Source organism: Poecile atricapillus, chromosome 3 (assembly GCF_030490865.1).
Source record: "Poecile atricapillus isolate bPoeAtr1 chromosome 3, bPoeAtr1.hap1, whole genome shotgun sequence".
Classification (NCBI taxonomy): domain Eukaryota; kingdom Metazoa; phylum Chordata; class Aves; order Passeriformes; family Paridae; genus Poecile; species Poecile atricapillus.
The window spans coordinates 78,985,550-79,002,498 of record NC_081251.1 but is presented as its reverse complement, the minus strand read 5'-3'; the positions used below and the strand labels follow the sequence as shown (position 1 = coordinate 79,002,498).

Sequence of the window (16,949 nt, the reverse complement as noted above, 5' to 3'; positions counted from 1 at the left end):
TGGGTGGTTCTCATCACTGGTGGCCAGCTAAGTGTTGTATCCTTAACTACTAACTTTGCACAGGACAATGTAGCCAGTTTTTCACTTGCCCTATAGCCCACCCATCTGCTTTTGGGAACTGACTTCTTCTCCCAGCATGATGTCTTGGAATCTCCTTGCAGTAATGGAGCTTGGAAGAGTGAGAAGCTAAACCATTTCCTGACAAACAGTCTTGGGAGTTCAAAAAGTGCCATATGTGGAGATGTTTTCTCCTGTTGAAGAGACTGCAGGATACATAATGGGTGAACTCAGATGCCACTTTAGGGACCAAAAGAGGAACTGGTAGTAAAATTTAATCTGGCAAAGTTTCTTTGTTGTGAAATGCTGTGATGGGACTAGCACTTGAAGAACGGGAACTTCCTGTTACTGAGCTGCGAAGTGTTCCTTGCCCGTGTCTGGTTGTGGGTGGAAGCTGTGTAATCTGTCTGCACTCTTTGAAAGAAAACTTTCCTGAATTTTTTTCATCATTTTTCACTAAGAAAAATTTTGAAGAAGAATGTGCCCTCTGTGAGGTGTTTGCAGAAGAATTGCAGGGACTTAACAATCTCACAGTTTATCGGGGCTTGCAGGAAGGATTCTAGAATACCTTGAGAAATCTTTCCTAATTTGTTCTTGGAATAACGGTGTAAAGCTCTGTGAGCGGTTGTGTTCTGTACATCCAAGTGATGTCAGATACATGGAGATCTGAAACCACACAAAGAGCACGGGCACAAGGAGCTCAGCAGCATCCTCCTGCTGATTCACTCTCATTTTGAGTCTGTACAGTGGGGGAGAACTCTATGCCTGCAAAGTGAGTGAGATATGAACTGTCTTGATCTCAGTGGGGTTTTGTTTATGTTCTGAAACCTTTTAAATGTTAGTGTTAGCATCTCTTAGTAGTTGCTTGATCAGACACATCTAGTTAATATTCATGTGGAAGTCTCCAGTGCTTTGGCCCAGATAACACATTTTCCTATTAATAAGGATTATTAAAACCAGCTATCATATAATGAAACTGATACTGAAGCAACTCTGTCCTGCTTTTTGCTAAAGGAAAAGATAAACTTTAGATCATATGTCTTGTTTTTTATTAACTAAATCCAGTTTTTGCAAATAAGTGGGTTTGAAGGCACTTTGTAATGCGAATCCAGGTATTTGTCTCCTTCAGCATTCTTGCTGTTTATATAATATTTTGAATTTTCTTTCCTGCTTCAGCTCTAGTGTGTTTTTTCTTTATTAAATCATTCTGGACAGCTCTTCCAGCTGATGTGGCAGATGAAGGTGTGTGTATATAGTGAAATCTAAAAGAGAAAATGTTGCTTGTATATATCTGGACTAAGCCATTTACATAATTTGTCTAAAATAGGGATTTGAACTTGTGTTCATCTAATAGTTTCCTTTCTATCCTTTCCTCAAGTTTGAGAATGTTTTTGTTTTGGGGAAAAGAGGGGCTCATGGATTGCCTTTGTGATGACAACAGAATGCTTTGGTGAGGTGATTTTAGTGCAAATAAGGTGCCAAGCCTGGACCTGGAAAATAAAACTACACTGCTGAAAAATTCACAGGGGATGTACATGAGGAAGAGAAGAGGAGAAACAAGGGAGAATCTCTAACTGATAAATTTAGTAATTATGAGCAGTCATGGCCTGATTTGGCCAGACATTAGACATCTTCTTGTTATGATGTTCCCAATTGTTCACAACCACCATGTCTTTGTTTCATTTGGGAGCCACTGATGTGAAATAATTTGGAGACAACTTCCTTTTTAGACCAGACTTGTAGTGATTTGCTCTTCATCCTCTTTTGTGTGAACCCTTTGCAGCTCATCCATAGTTGTGTTTTTCTGTAGAATTAGTTCAAAATAGATTCCTATAAATATAGCAAGTTAAGACAACAAGTTGAACTTTAGGACAGGATTTTCTTTTTTTTATTATTATTTGCATTGCAGAACTTCCTCAAACTGCAAGTGTTCTGCTATGCTTGCCTTGGCAGATGTGTTGCTTAGCTAGCATGTAATTAGGTGTTATACTTGCTAACTTTCAGTTGGTTTTATGATTACAAGAAGTGTTAGCAATAAGAAAGGCACTTGCCTTGTGGCAAATGAGGACAACTGATATATAAGGTTTTTTTAATCCCAGGTACATGTGAAAAATGTGAGAAGTAGCTGAGTGAGGTTCTAGCAGGAAGTGTGTTTTTGTTTCAAATCGAAAGGATAGTTTTGCTGTTCACTAACCTATCCTTTTCTTGAGTTTTTAAGCTTGATGCTCAAATCTTATGGTACAAAATTAATGGAACAGATAGGACTTTTGCTCTCCTGAAACTTCATTCATTTGTTTTTCCCATGCTTGCAGTGTTTTGAAATGAGTACTGATATATTGTTTGGATATTTTAATTTAAATTGAAAATGCAGAAACTGGTATTGATGCACATAATGTATGTGTTCTACTGGGCTGATGGGATTTCTATTTCTCAAAAAATATTACTTCAATTCTTAAAGACCTAGTGACATTCACAGATCAAAGTTATGAATGTTCCCTTAGATATTTGACTGGACTTGGGTCTTAGCATTATAGAATTAGTGCTATGATGCGTGTGTTTACCACTCTCACTTTATAGCTGCAGGTAAGTGTTAGTTTACTGTAATTTAGAAACTATTGGAGGGGCTTTTTTGCTCTGTATTGAGAGCTTCTTGTCAAGAGAATTACTGCTTTGATATGTTTTAGTACCATTCCTGGTTAGCAGTTTTCTAGGTGAATTAACTTTTTTCAGTATCACAAAAGATAAAGGTGTTACTGCCAGCATTAATCCATGTCTCTTCATGATGCTGGCCAAGTATATGCAGGTGACAGCACTTCTTTTAAGCTCTATAGCTTTGAGGCTGAATCTATCTTCAGCAGAGAGATGGAGACAAACTTTTTCATTGTTCTACTTCTTGAAATGCAAGGCTAATTCTCTAATTGGTTTGGTTCATCTTAGTGCCCACAGGCAAGGGGGCATGACATATGCTGCTTAGACTGTTATGAATCCTCCAAACAAGTTTGTTTTCTGTAATACTCTCTTAGGTCAGATTTCAATCACAGGAAATTGCTGGTCTCTGTTCTCTACTGTTTGAAAAAAAGAAGGTGGAGGTAAAATGTTCCTTTTCTCAGGTTCTTGATTTCTGCAATCTGATGTTTGTTTGGTTTTATTTTAAATTTTTAGGTTGCTAGTTTTAATGTTGTGATAGATGACATACCATACTGTAATATGTGATTGGATTTGCACTTCTAGCATGCTAGCAGCCTGCCAGGTTTCCTTGTAGGAGCTGACAAAAGGTTTAATGACTTCTTTGTGAGTTGTTTTGTTTTCAATCCTAGACAGATAGGCTGGAGATATTGGGAGAAGCTATGATTGGCACTTGTGCTAAGACTGAAAAGCAAAATCATTAGAAACTTTGAATGACTGCTTTTTCTCCTACCACACAAAATAAATTACAGCTAAAGCAATTGGGGCTAAAATGGAAGTAACACTTGGGTTTTGATGATCTAGCTTAAGTAATTTAGTGATTTTATGTGAAACTTTTTAGCTGTGGTTTGTGAAGATGCAGATCACTATTTATTGCCAGTAAAGCTAGGCTGGACAGGCAGGACATAATGTTAGAGGTGCACCAGTATATTTTTCAAAGGGCATTGGCAGAGTCCTTCAGCACATTGTAAAATATTGATCCTGAGTTAAAAAGGACACTTCTGACAATGCTTAGGATGATTTAACTTTTCCAGGCATAACTTCTAGGTTACTACTTCTGTAGTGGTAGCTTCTGTATTCTTTGGTTTCCTGGTTCTCAATCTATTATTATAATCATATGGTCAGCCATATGTAGACTATGTTATAGTATGTGACTAGAATTAGAAACGTCTTGAAATGTGTTTTGTGAACTTTTAAAATTAAACTCCTATTTGCAAAAAAGCTTCTCAGTAACTCAGAGGCTATTCAGTGTAAACTAGTCAGTTACGGTATGTGTTTCTCTGGGTTTTGTAAAAATATTAAATATTGATTGAATCATTTCCTTGAAGCTCCATTGACTTAGGCTAAGGGAGCCTGTTTTGTTTTTATGTGCTTCAAATAAAATAAAAACAGCAACTGTAAATAACTTGCTAGAGATAATTTGGCCAATCTTTCTGTCAATACAACCAACCAGCATATTAGCCAGCACAGGGAAAATCACAGCTGCTTGGCAATGTATTTTTTGTTCTGTAGTTATAACTTCTTATTTTGTTTTGCAATGGAGCAGAAATACTATGTTATCTGCCTCGTTAGTAATCATCATTGGTTTTTAAAGATTCGGACCATTTACTCAGAGGATATTAGCTGTTTGCTGTTTTAGATATGAGATTTCATTAACATCACTACAGAATTGATAAAATAAGAGTGGTCTAGCCTGGAAAGCCACAATGGCTGGGGCTTCTACAGACTGCTAAACTCGTAGGCACAGGGCATGAGCATACTCCTGTGCTTGACAAGAAATAAGGAAAGTGAAAAAGCAAGTGTTCATGGTGTTGGCACTGCCAGAAAGTGTGAGCTGCCTTTCCCATTTTCTCTGGGAGGGGAGAGGAGGAGAGAAGAGTGTTAAAGAAGGTGTCCTGTAGTTATCCATCCCTTACATCACTCTGAATAGTCTGCCAATGCCATCAGAATCTTCTGAGGTTTCGAGTTTAATGCATCAGATACTGTTCAGTTTACTTGCATAATAGTTTCCAGTATGTTATTGAAAATTACACTTTTAAAGATGTTAAATCTTGTATTTGAATTTTTGACAAAACTTATTTTCCTGTAAAATGGTTTACTTCCTTGCCTGCAGCTGTGCTGGCTGTAGAAAGTCTTGTCTGAGGAACTCCAGTGGATTGGCAAAAACACAATTTGAAATTAGTTGATTTACCATTCAGAGAGCTCTTTTTTGCTGAGCAAGGACCAAAGACTTCTCAAGTATCAAGTGATTCCAGACTCGAAGTGTTTCTGACTGCTGTATCAATGATTACAATTGCAGTATCTTTAATGCAGGCAAACGCCTATGTCCTTTATTTTGTGAGTATATCAGTCATTGTTTCCGAAATCCAAAATCTTGGTGAGAAGTGTAGCTGACAACTGTTCTTTACCTGCATTAAAGAGGATACCACAAATGTAATGTGGTCAGATTCATGTGCCCTATATTTCCAGAAGTTTTAATTTCCATTTAACTCTGTCAAAGTGTAAAGATGACAAAATTATGTAGCTGTCCCTAACCTGGGTGTTTTACTGTATGCTACCAAAATGGTGATTTTTAAATTATTTATAATAAAAACAGTATCCAGTGTCTGAGGAAAGAGGAGAACATGGACAGGACATGATTAATGCAAAATTTAACGAAACTCCTGTTCCTGTGCGACAGGAAGACATTTGTGTTGACAATGCATCACTTTCAGCTGCCCTTGGAGAATGTGTCCATATATTTATAACATACACATAATCTGCTTCTGTCTGCAATAGAAAGCAGTTTGCCTTCTATGCAGGTAGCATTTTACATGGATTACATTTAGTTCTGCAATCCATTCAGCTTTAGACACGTAATCGGGATAAGTAACATTAAACATTTTACGTGATAATATCCATCGCCACAGCCTTTCCTTATTTATCTGCTGGCAGTGTTCCTCTGCCTTCACCAAACTTCTCAAACCTATTACTGACATCACATGTGCAGCACTGAGCAGAAATGAGCTGTCATAGTGTCTCAAGGAACACATGCCACATTGGTACATTACATGCTGTACTTAGTTTTGAGAATTTAAATATTGTTTTGCTTGATGAAGTAGTGTTAATAAGCCTAAATGGTAATTTAGCAATTTTGTCTCAGTGTTCATTCTGATTTGTACAATTTAGTTCTTATTATTGACTGTCAGCTAGTATCGAGTACACTAGGCATCTGCATTAAGCTTGAAAACACTAGTTGAGATCTCCTGTTAGGAGGAGGACTTAAATTAATGGCTTCCACTGTAGGAATAAAATGATTGTAGTTATTGATGGGATATATAGATTTTTGTAGTGTGTTTTTAATGTAGGAATTATAAAAGCTTGGTGAAAATTGTGGTTGCTAAAATGCTAGGTTTTGATCATCTCAAGAAGATCTTGCCAATGTGTTACATTACTTTCCTAAACAGAAATTAGAGGTCTTTTCTATAAAAATATTTTTCTAATTGTATCTTGCATTTTATCTTTCCTTTATAGCTAAACCAGGTGGACGGGTGAAATGTCAGTATATTTCTGCTGTGGATAAAGTGATCTTTGTGGACGATTATGCAGTAGGATGTAGGAAAGATCTCAATGGCATCTTACTGTTAGACACAGCCCTGCAAACGCCTGTTTCAAAACAAGATGACGTGGTTCAACTTGAGTTGCCAGTTACAGAGGTAAGATGTGGAGGGAGGGAGCAAAAAGAGGCATGTAAATAACTGTGTCGGCAATACTGAAACCAGACATTTTTGACTCTTGACTTTCTAGGGTGATATTAGCACCATCTAATAGAAGAGTTTCTTAGTTATTAGCTGTCATAGGGTCATAGCTTTTCAGTTACCTGTATCTCAGACAAGTAAGAGCATGCCTGAAGACTACATTATTTCAGATGAAAGAACTTTTTAGTGACCAGAGATAAGGACTCATTTCCCCACCTTTGTCAGTGCTTGTGTATGGAATCTGTGTTTACTTGTAGGAGTTAGTCTGCCCTGTTAGACATGCCCGATTTGTTGTTGTTGTTTTTGTTGTTGTTATAGTCTTCAGGAAAGGAAAGATTAAATTAGGTAATATGGTGTTTCATCATTTGAAAAATTCGAGCTGGAATCTAAGTTTTCTAGCAAGGTCAGCTGGCCTAACAAAAGACTTTTTTCTGTGCAAACCTGGCTTCCCTTACATGTTTGGATCGGCTGTAACACGGTACTTCATGGCACAGTACTTTGAGCATTTAGTATCACTTTAAGAGAAGCTAATGTAGACATTTCTGCTTAAGAGTGCAGTGCTTAGGATTTTGTTGCATTCGTTTATCCTCAGCACTGATGTAAATTATTTATGTGCTTCTGAAGTATTGAATAACAGGTGCTTACTATGAATCAAGAATGTATGTTATATGTGAAGTTTTTAACTATGTGACTTGAGTAGCAGTAATGGCAATAAAATGTTTCACAGAGGTCTCTGAAGAGAGCTTTCCAGACTCCTGATGCTTGTTGCCCACTGGCATCACTTTTATACCCTTTGTGGGTTACTAAAGAATCTTGGTATATGTGTCTGAGTGTGAAGAAAGTGTCAGAGGTCAGGATTTCCTTCCATAAGGTCTGCTGTGGCAGGTTTGCAGTCTCACATGGTTCAATATAACTTACAAGTTAGTGTCAGTTTTTTGGCACAAAGATTCTTTGGTTCTAAAGAGTTTACAGACCCTTATTTACAGCCCTTCTCTGTAAAGATCCTTCCTGTAGAAAAAGAAGTGTGGGGTTCATTAGGAATAGCTTTGGGAGTTCCATCGCCAAATCAGTGAGGAAGAAGGCAAAACATTAGCAGCCTTAAGTTCTTACTTTTAATTTTAAAAAGTAAGAACTTTTAATTTCACTTTTAATTTTAAGTCAGTGGCCCAGACCTTGGAAAATTTTAGTAAATATTAAGCAAATATCATACAAACACATCTGTCCACCTCTTACATCATAGAAAGGTCAAAAACTTTCATCCAAAGAAGGAAGTTTAGTGTTTAGTTTTCTCTAGAACCTTTCTGCTAATTTTTACACTTAATTTAAATAGTCTTTTAAGTAGTTTGATCTGCTGGTAGTGCAGTGCACCTTTATGCATTTCTAATTGTCAGAATTAACAAACTGAAGCAACCTCTATGCTGTTTTGAATTCGCTATAGAATTTATTATTATTTGAATTTTATTTATTTATTATTTATTATTATTATTATTTGAATTCGCTATAGACTACAATTTAGGAACTTCTACAGTCTGTTATTCTTCTGATACATCTTTAGCTAGGGGGCTGTTTTTCCTTATTTCAGTCTTTCTTCCCCTGAACTTCCTAACCCCATAACTAAGGGGCCTTTTGGTCTGTTCTGTTTTGACAAGTTTGTGGTTGTTTAAAGGACTGGTTGACCATTGTTCTTGGGTAATATTTCCCTGTATTTGTAACTTGAAAGAGTTCCTGTAATATTTTTCCGATGTTAACCCACCTAACCGCAGATTTAGAATACTCCGTGCCTTGCACATTAAGCATACCTTTAAATCTTACCTGTCAACATGAAGTTAGCAGACAGAGGGGTAAGGTGGAAACAGATGAGACTTGGAAGAAAATGTCTATAAGTGGATGCTTATAGCATTCATTCCTAGCTGCATTATTTCTGAGTTTTAAGAACTAAGTTCTAAACTAGCCTGGGTTTTTCTTTGCCCAGTTTTTCAGCTTTACTGCATTAGCATTCTAAATAACTTCCCTCTAATTTTATTGCAATGTTGTTGTTCTCATTATTATCTATCTTTTTGAAGGTACAAAGCTACTCAGAATGGCAAGACTTTTGTTCTTGCTGTCACTTTTTATCATTAAAGCTGAATGAATCCTTCTGAAGAGAAAGCATTGGGCAATAGATGTCTCCTCATTGCTTGGTTTAATAGATCTTCAGTTGTAATTTATATGACTGATTTGTTAAACATTTGATAATATTGCCCTTGAGGGAATTTGTAGTAATTACTGTTACCATTGCTGAAGTTTATCTGTGGGTTGGCCTGTGAGATAAAATTTGGAATATCATACTCAGATCTGGATCTTTTATGGGAATTATGCTGATATAATATAGGATAAAGTTGAATCTGGCAAAGGACATTTCCGAGAGTAATGATACAGGCATAATTCCTGTTGTAGTTACTCAGTGTGGGTGCTAACTTTGCTTACACATCTGCATTTTAGGCTCAGCAGCTGTTATCTGCTTGCATAGAAAAAGTAGATGTTTCTAGCACAGAGGGATATGATTTGTTCATCACACAACTGAAGGATGGCTTAAAAAATACCTCACATGAAACAGCAGCAAATCATAAAGTTGCAAAGGTAAGAATTTGTCTTTGTTCTGTATAACATGGATTCCCACATCTAATTTGTGTCTACCATTGAAATATACAAAATCTGTGACTGGGTGTGGTGGATTTTGTTTGAAGACAGGGGAATATATTATCTGTTCCTTAGTTTTATTTGTGAAGCTTCATTTGGTAAGAGAATAAACAAGATTAGTTTCTTGCTGATAAAGTCAACTCATAAACCCAACTGAGCTAAAAATTTGAAGTTACTAACTTTCCTTGTGTTATGTTCATGTTGCTTTTGTGCTTCTGTTGTTATATTTCTTGATATTACATGTGCTTTGGTTTTGACACTCTTGTGATCTGTTTGTTGTTTATATGTTAAAATTTTTAAACAGACACTTTTTTCTTGTTTAGTGGGCAACGGTTACGTTCCACCTTCCTCATCATGTTTTGAAGTCTGTCGCCAGTGCCATTGTAAATGAACTCAAGAAGATAAATCAAAATATTGCTGCCTTACCTGTAGCATCCTCTGTGATGGATAGGTTATCTTACCTCTTACCCAGCGCACGACCAGAGCTTGGTGTGGGACCTGGGCGATCTGTGGACAGGTATATTAAGACAAAATAAGACATGAAATTGACCACTTAGTTGTATCAGGATAAGCTCTTAGATGACATTAACTTACTTGCCAAAGAATTAGTCCTGTTCTGTTCTTTGTTCTTACACATACTGCTAGTTAACTGTTTATTGTGTGCTGTGCCATACATGTTATTGAATTTAGCAAAGCCTTTATGGACTCCACAAGACTGATTGGGTTTTAGCTTTAATGCAAACGGAATTTACTTTGCTCTTAATACCAGCATAAAATTTTAGAAAGGTAATAATTGCAGCCTTAAATATATACTACTTTGTATCCTGAAGTCAGTTGCTTTTCCTTCATACAAGAAAGAGTCATGCTTATGTTTCATGGTTTAGAAGTTTAGGAAGTTACCTTTGCAGAATATATATACGCTACTTCTGCTCTTGTCACCTGCTATGTGTTTGGGGTAAGAGAACATTTTACCTCAGATTGTTGCTTCATCTCTTTCTAATCCAAGTGGTAATGTATACATAACCAAGTAACCCATTATTTTAACCTTCTTAAGTGGAGACTAGTTAGAATACTGGTAAATCTTCTAAGCTTATAAATTATTCTTTCTTGGAAGTGTCTGTACAAATAGTACTTTGCATGTGTATTATCATTTCTTACACCTCAAATAATTTATTGAATTTGATTTCATCTCTTAGCTTTCCCTCCCCAAGCCTTCAGGTCTACCTGTACCTCACCATATTGTATTTTGATTAGAGTTCTCCCAAGACCTGTCTCTTGAGCTGGTATAGTGTCAAGTTAAGATAGCTCTTATGTGGGTGTTGCTAGAATAGATTACTTCCTTGGCAGGAAATGTTTAATATTTTCAGTCTCTTATAAGGCAGCAAAAATCTCCTGGAACTCAGAAGCAGAAAGAGGAAATAAGGCACCTTTCCATCTAACAGCTCTAGTTCTTGGGAGAACAAAGCTCTGTCAAGGGAAAAGAAAAACTGATACTCATTTCTCATGTACTGTTGCAGATGAGGGACATGCACTGAGTGAAGGTGGAAAAGAGAGGAACTTCTTTGGTCTCTAACTGTTGAGTTGCAGAGAGGTTCATATTTTGGGATGCAGTAGTTTAAAATTTACAAGTATTATTGTATGTAGTGAGTGATGACGGGGAGGGCGGGGATTGGACCATGTATTCAGTTAAGCCTAAAATATCCCTTTGGAGTATTTTTAAATATGCCTATTCATATCTGTTTAACTGTTTAAGAACCCCAAATTTTTTACAGTAGTTGTCATGTTAAAAAAAAATCTAACTCTCTTGCAGTTGGGCTAGATTCTCCACCTGCCTTCGATGCAGAATAGCTTTGGGTATCTGATGCTTTTCTGCAGGTAGATTAAATAGCTTGTTTTATTAATCCTGCTTTTAAGATCCATAGGTAGCTATGCGCCTTTTCTTTTTTACTGGGGATGTACTTTGAGCACCCAAGTGAGGAAACTTTGTAACTTTCTTGTAATAGTTAATTAAAATTTTATGTGTAAGTTATAGGTTTGTGCTATTTTTAGTGACTACTAAAGAACTGAAAGTCTTATAAATAGTTTGGGTTTTTAATTTTAAGTGGCAATTTTGGGTAATGTAGAGTTTTTCACCTTTCTAGGTCTTTGATGTATAGTGAAGCTAACAGACGGGAGACATTCACTTCATGGCCTCATGTGGGTTATCGGTGGGCACAGCCGGATCCTATGGCTCAAGCTGGATTCTATCACCAGGCAAGAGATTTAATTGTTCTTAGTGTTTGTTCCCCAGGTGGCAGGGCAGGGGAAAAGAGGTGGTGATGTTTTTCAGTCAGGTTTTTTTTTAATGGATTCCTTCAATTATGCATAAACCATAAAAAACTTTATCATTCAGCTAATTTTTTTTTTTATTTTAAGTTTCAAGGGGTGTTGGTGTCTTGAGTTTGCTTATTTTTGGGGTTTTTTTGTACAGATCACGGAAAATACTGTTCTGAACTTTAGTATATAGAACTTTTTGAAATACCAGATTGATCTGAGTTAACAGTAATAGAGATGAAATTGGTTGTTATGTAGAATCTGTCCTTCTCCTTGTTAGATTATTGAGTAAATAATCCTTTTTATATTACAAGTAAAGCAAAAAAGCAGTAAGCTTGGCACTAGAGTTCTCTAACCATACGTTGCTAGTAGAACTTAATTGTATCTAACAGAGGTCCTAGATCACATTACATTGTTAGGCTTAGTGAATAAATACAACCTCCTGTTTTATTCCACTACTTTTGCTTATTTCCATTTTTCATTCCTTGAAATTATTCCTGCTTTAAAAAAATATTTATAGTATGGATTTAGATAATGATGGGCAGTTCCCACCATTTGACAGCAATACTGTCTGTTGCAATCTGTCAGTTGCAAAGTGTGATAGGTGGATGAAGTTTTTGGTGATTTCTTAAACTTGTGCAGAAGGTGAAATGCAGGGAATTCATATGTTGGAATTGCATTTGCATGTCTTGAAATGAGGTCTTGAAAATGCAAAATTTTAAGAGAATGAAAATTTTGATTGCTTTTCCTCAGTTACTTCAGCTAGTAACAACTGTTCTTTGCAGAGGAGGGGTAGAGAATACTTAATACTTTGTCCTAAGAGATTGGTAGGAATATTTTTTAACCTGTGTTTATCCAAGGATGTATTCTGCTGCAGTTCTAAATTTTTTGAACCTCGTGAACTTTTGCAAAAAAAACCCAACAAAGTAATTTCTGTTCTATGGATGTGGTTTGCATCCAATGACTTGCATGAATGTTAGTTCTGGATCTCTTCTATAGTAACATATATCCTTTTTTTAATGTGAAGAACTGCCACTTCGTAGTATATAAAAATTGTGGTCTATTATATGTTTAATGTGATGGCTTTAGTATGTCACTAAAGGGAAAGAACTTTATCACCTAGTTAAAAGTGTTTCGTAGTACATAGCTATATAAATTTCAAGTGTTTCTTCCTATTTTCATAGCCTGCTTCATCAGGAGATGACAGAGCCATGTGCTTTACCTGTAGTGTGTGCTTGGTGTGCTGGGAGCCTACAGATGAACCTTGGTAAGTTTAATGATGTGTGAAGTACACTTAATTTTGTGCTGAAGAGAATAGAAATCTTCAAAGGACAAAATTCAACATACCTCAATGGTATTTCTGGTGAGTTTAGGACAAGTCATTGACAAGAATGGCTTTCCAGAATGATTCCATGGAACAAATCACAAAAAGATTTGATGTACTATATCAAATTTCTGTATAATACTAAAAGAAAAAACAAATGTAGTTTGTTTTATTTCTTAATTCTGATTTGCTATTTCATTTCAAATTGCTCCTTGAGAGCTGTCAGCCAATATTTCTTCTAAACTGAGTCTTCTATTTGATTGTGACTAGAATACATCTCATTTCAGATTCAAAAACTGTCATGGCTATGTAGTCCATATTTGCCTTTTCTGTGAAGTTTCAGTATGCATTGCTACCTTCCTGAATAATCTAAAATTGATTCTGCATAGTGACAAAAATGTGGAACCTTACACTGATTAAAGAGTTCTTAATGTAATTTTTTTTTTGATTAGTTGATAATTTATAATCTTTTCTTGAACACATCAGATTCCTGACTTGCTGGAAACTTTTCCTTGTAATATTATCTTCATAGTTTTTGTCTACTCCTTTCACTTAGGATTTTCAAGATATTTTGTTGCTGTGTAATTGTTCTTGTCATGTCTCTGTCTTAGCTGTATATCAAGATTAGGTTTTTTCCATGCTTCTAGGTCAATGGGACATTCAGAACTGTTTTCAGTTTTGATTCTTTTAATTGTGAATATAGAATGAAAAACAGGACGTTGCTTCTACAGTTACTCATAATGTTAGAGTTTTAATGTATGTTAATTTAATCTGGGCTTTATGGGGACATGATTGGCTACTACCTATAGAACAAATTATTTTTTTTAATGGACTAATTATATTAAGAACATTGTGTAAATTTATAATTTTGAATATGAATGTGCATTGATTGATCAAAGTCTTTAATACAGTCTACTATTGAGAATCAGATGGGGAAGCTGTGTTAGTAACTTTAGAGCTCTCTTTTATGGTTGACTGCAATACATTTCATACAGTTCTGTTTCAGTTTCACTTCTGGGGCTTAGCTTGTAAATGCTGTGTGTAGTCTTCACAGTAAAAAAATCAATATTTTCTGTGTTTGTTTTTAATCTGGAAAGGTCTGAACATGAGAGACATTCCCCAAACTGCCCATTTGTCAAGGGTGAACACACTCAGAATGTACCTCTTTCGGTCACACTGGCAACAAGTCCAGCACAATTTCCCTGCACAGATGGCACTGACAGAATAACCTGTTTTGGATCTGGAAGTTGCCCTCATTTTCTAGCTGCTGCAACAAAACGAGGAAAGATCTGCATATGGGATGTTTCCAAACTTATGAAGGTATGGAATATAAACAATCATTTTTCATCAACTGTTTACTGATCAGGCATATCTTGATTCAAAATCAAATACATCTTCTGTTTTTTGTTGTTATTTCTCAGGTCCACTTAAAATTTGAAATCAATGCATATGATCCTGCTATTGTGCAGCAACTTATGTTATCAGGAGAACAGAGCTCAGGGGTTGACTCAAGGAGACCAACACTGGCATGGTTAGAAGATTCCTCTAGCTGCTCAGACATACCAAAACTAGAAGGAGACAGGTATGCCAGTCTACCAAATGAGAAATATGAAATGCTTCTGTTTAAGTGGTAAACGCCATTTTAGCAAAGTCATGCTTTGTGAAATACAAGATTGGTAATTTTCTTTTCATGGAAATAATATTTTTAGTCACTCTGTATTTGTACACAATTTAACACTTGAAAAAGACTAATCTAAATTTCTATTTTTTTAATCAGTTTCCTGCTGTTCCAGTTTCATACTCCACTAGCAGAGAAATTGCAGATCTCATTGCTGCCCTATGCTCAGGTTTCAGAGGCAGAGTAAAAAGAGATAGGAATATAAGTTTAGGATCAGCTTTTCATTTTAATTATGGATTATATATTTCAGGTTTTGAAAGCAAAGGCTCCTCATGGACTTCTGGAACATGCTTTTCTCTGGTTGCTTCTCCGTAATTTCTGGTTATGTCATTCTGAAAATAAACTGTGTGGATATGCTAGGAATTTGTACTTGCTTGCATACTTTTGATGCACATGTACAGACTCTAAACAATTAGTCCTGTTGCAAAGATTTGGATAAGTTAGAGGGTATGCCACTGCTTAGAAAGTGTGATGTGAGAAAAAATAGTATTTCACTTGTGCTTCATGCAGTCTTACTGGGAACTCTTGTCTGGTCTTGCCAAAGCTCAATAGAGTGAATAACTGTTGGAAAATTTAGAACAAAAGTTGTCTGGAGAGTCCTGCTGGTTTTCTGAATGTGAGTCCTGCTGGTTTTCTGAATGTTTCTTCTTAAACTTCAGCATTAAGAAGAAAGTAACAATACTGCTATATACACAAGGAGGTAAATCTTTGGTTTTGAGCTTGTGTGGTATCTTTGGTAGTGCAGAGCAAATACGGAGCTTGCTCTTCTGCTGACATGGGCAACATCAGCAGCTGCCTGGACTCTTACTGTAGCTTTAGGGCTGGGAACTCCTTAATAGTTAAAGAATTATACCAATTTTAAGAGCTGGATACAGGACAGTACAATCATACTGCCTAGAACTAAGCATCTTACATTTCGCTTAACCTACAATTTACTATCAGTTCTCCACTTAAGGGCAAACTGGATCAGAATCAAAGTACTGAATTGTGTCTGCCATGTTGTGAAGTGAAGGTTGATCAGGTTTGACCCCACAAAGATCTATTTTTTAGATACGAGGAATAAGCATCCAGTTTGTTGAAGTTTGAGGATCTGACTTGGTACTGTGAATAGTTATACCTGAAGCTGCAAAGGGATTACTGTCCTTCCTATGTGTAAGGAGCCTGTAATAGGAAATAATTTCTTTTTTTTTGAAAAGTCAGATGCATTGATTATTTAAATATTCGTAGAACTACTCAGGGACCTATTTCTCTTGAAAAAGTATCTTGAACAGAATCTAGTTTTATGACAAAGTGATTTATCTGGCAGCATTTTTAAAACCAACAACACTGTTCATCCCTTGTTTCAGTACTAGCTACAAAATTGCTGTGTAGAATTGAAGACCAGTCTGTCAGCTCCACTTTTTAGAGATGATTTTGAGGAATTTGAAGATGTTGATATTAATTTTTAGATGTCCTGATTGTATGGTTTTATTTTTCTTTGAAAGACTTGTGAGAACTGACTTTCATTTTAATTCCATTTATGCCTGAATTGTAGGAAATACAATAGTAGAATGAGATAAAAAGAAATCTAGTCTATTGGCTCAATAATGGATGAAAAAAACTTTATGTTGTTGGTGTCTGTGATGAACTCATCAGTGGATGAACAATGCTGGCTAAAAGGAATGGCCGGTTATAGTACTCATTGTGTTTTTCATTAATTTTTACCTGTTTAATTAAAACTAAGCATGCAGTTAGCATGTACATGGTGTTATTCTTACATTTTTTTTTTCAGTGACGACCTACTGGAGGATTCAGACAGTGAAGAGCATTCCAGATCAGAATCTGTTACAGGTAGGTTATAGCTGATCTGTTATGTATCTGATGGTTTAGAGGTGAAGGGAAATTCTTCCATCAAGCTTTTAAAAAAACCCTGTCAAAACTGATATTATATTCACTGTGTTAGAAAAAAGGAAAAGGATTTACCTTGGAAGGAGTGCCAGTATTTAAGTTTGTGTGGTGGAGAGATTGCATGCAGGAGAAAAGGAAAACCACGCTTTGTTAGTTAATAAGTGTCTGACTTGACAACAGGCATTGCTTATCTTGCTGTCAATGAAGTGCACAAAGCAAGATGAAAGAACTTTCTTAGAACAGGAACAAATTTCAGCTGTACAAAACCCTTTAAATTCAGGGGATTGCCAGAAAGAGTTCCTGTGTCTTGATTGTTTCCCTAAGGTTATGCACTTCGATAAAGTATTTCTTCCTGAATAAAGATTTTGTATGGAAGCAGAACAATGCTATGCATGGTGTTCTTCTGTTATTTTCTTAGAGGTTGAGTCAGAAATTTTGAGAGAGGGAGGACTATGTGTTTATTTTCTATTATCTGGTTTACATCTTTGAGTGAGGATCACCAAGTGGGGGAAAAAAGAGCATGAGATGTAGAAAAAGATCCTTTTTTTTCCAACGAACAGTACTGTATGCAGTATGATTCCTATTTTGT

At 36.0% G+C, this 16,949-nt stretch overlaps 1 protein-coding gene across 3 annotated transcripts in view; it reads left to right on the top strand.

The window, feature by feature from the left end:
- Positions 1-16,949, top strand: part of BIRC6 (baculoviral IAP repeat containing 6) — a 174,208-nt gene that overhangs the window by 9,337 nt on the left and 147,922 nt on the right. For all 3 annotated transcript variants that reach the window (XM_058834201.1, XM_058834202.1, XM_058834203.1), the window contains exons 2-9: positions 6,256-6,437; positions 8,961-9,098; positions 9,482-9,675; positions 11,300-11,411; positions 12,656-12,738; positions 13,893-14,115; positions 14,217-14,377; positions 16,245-16,303. In XM_058834201.1, coding sequence (XP_058690184.1) covers positions 6,256-6,437; positions 8,961-9,098; positions 9,482-9,675; positions 11,300-11,411; positions 12,656-12,738; positions 13,893-14,115; positions 14,217-14,377; positions 16,245-16,303 — 1,152 coding nt within the window. The remainder of the gene's footprint in view (positions 1-6,255; positions 6,438-8,960; positions 9,099-9,481; positions 9,676-11,299; positions 11,412-12,655; positions 12,739-13,892; positions 14,116-14,216; positions 14,378-16,244; positions 16,304-16,949) is intronic.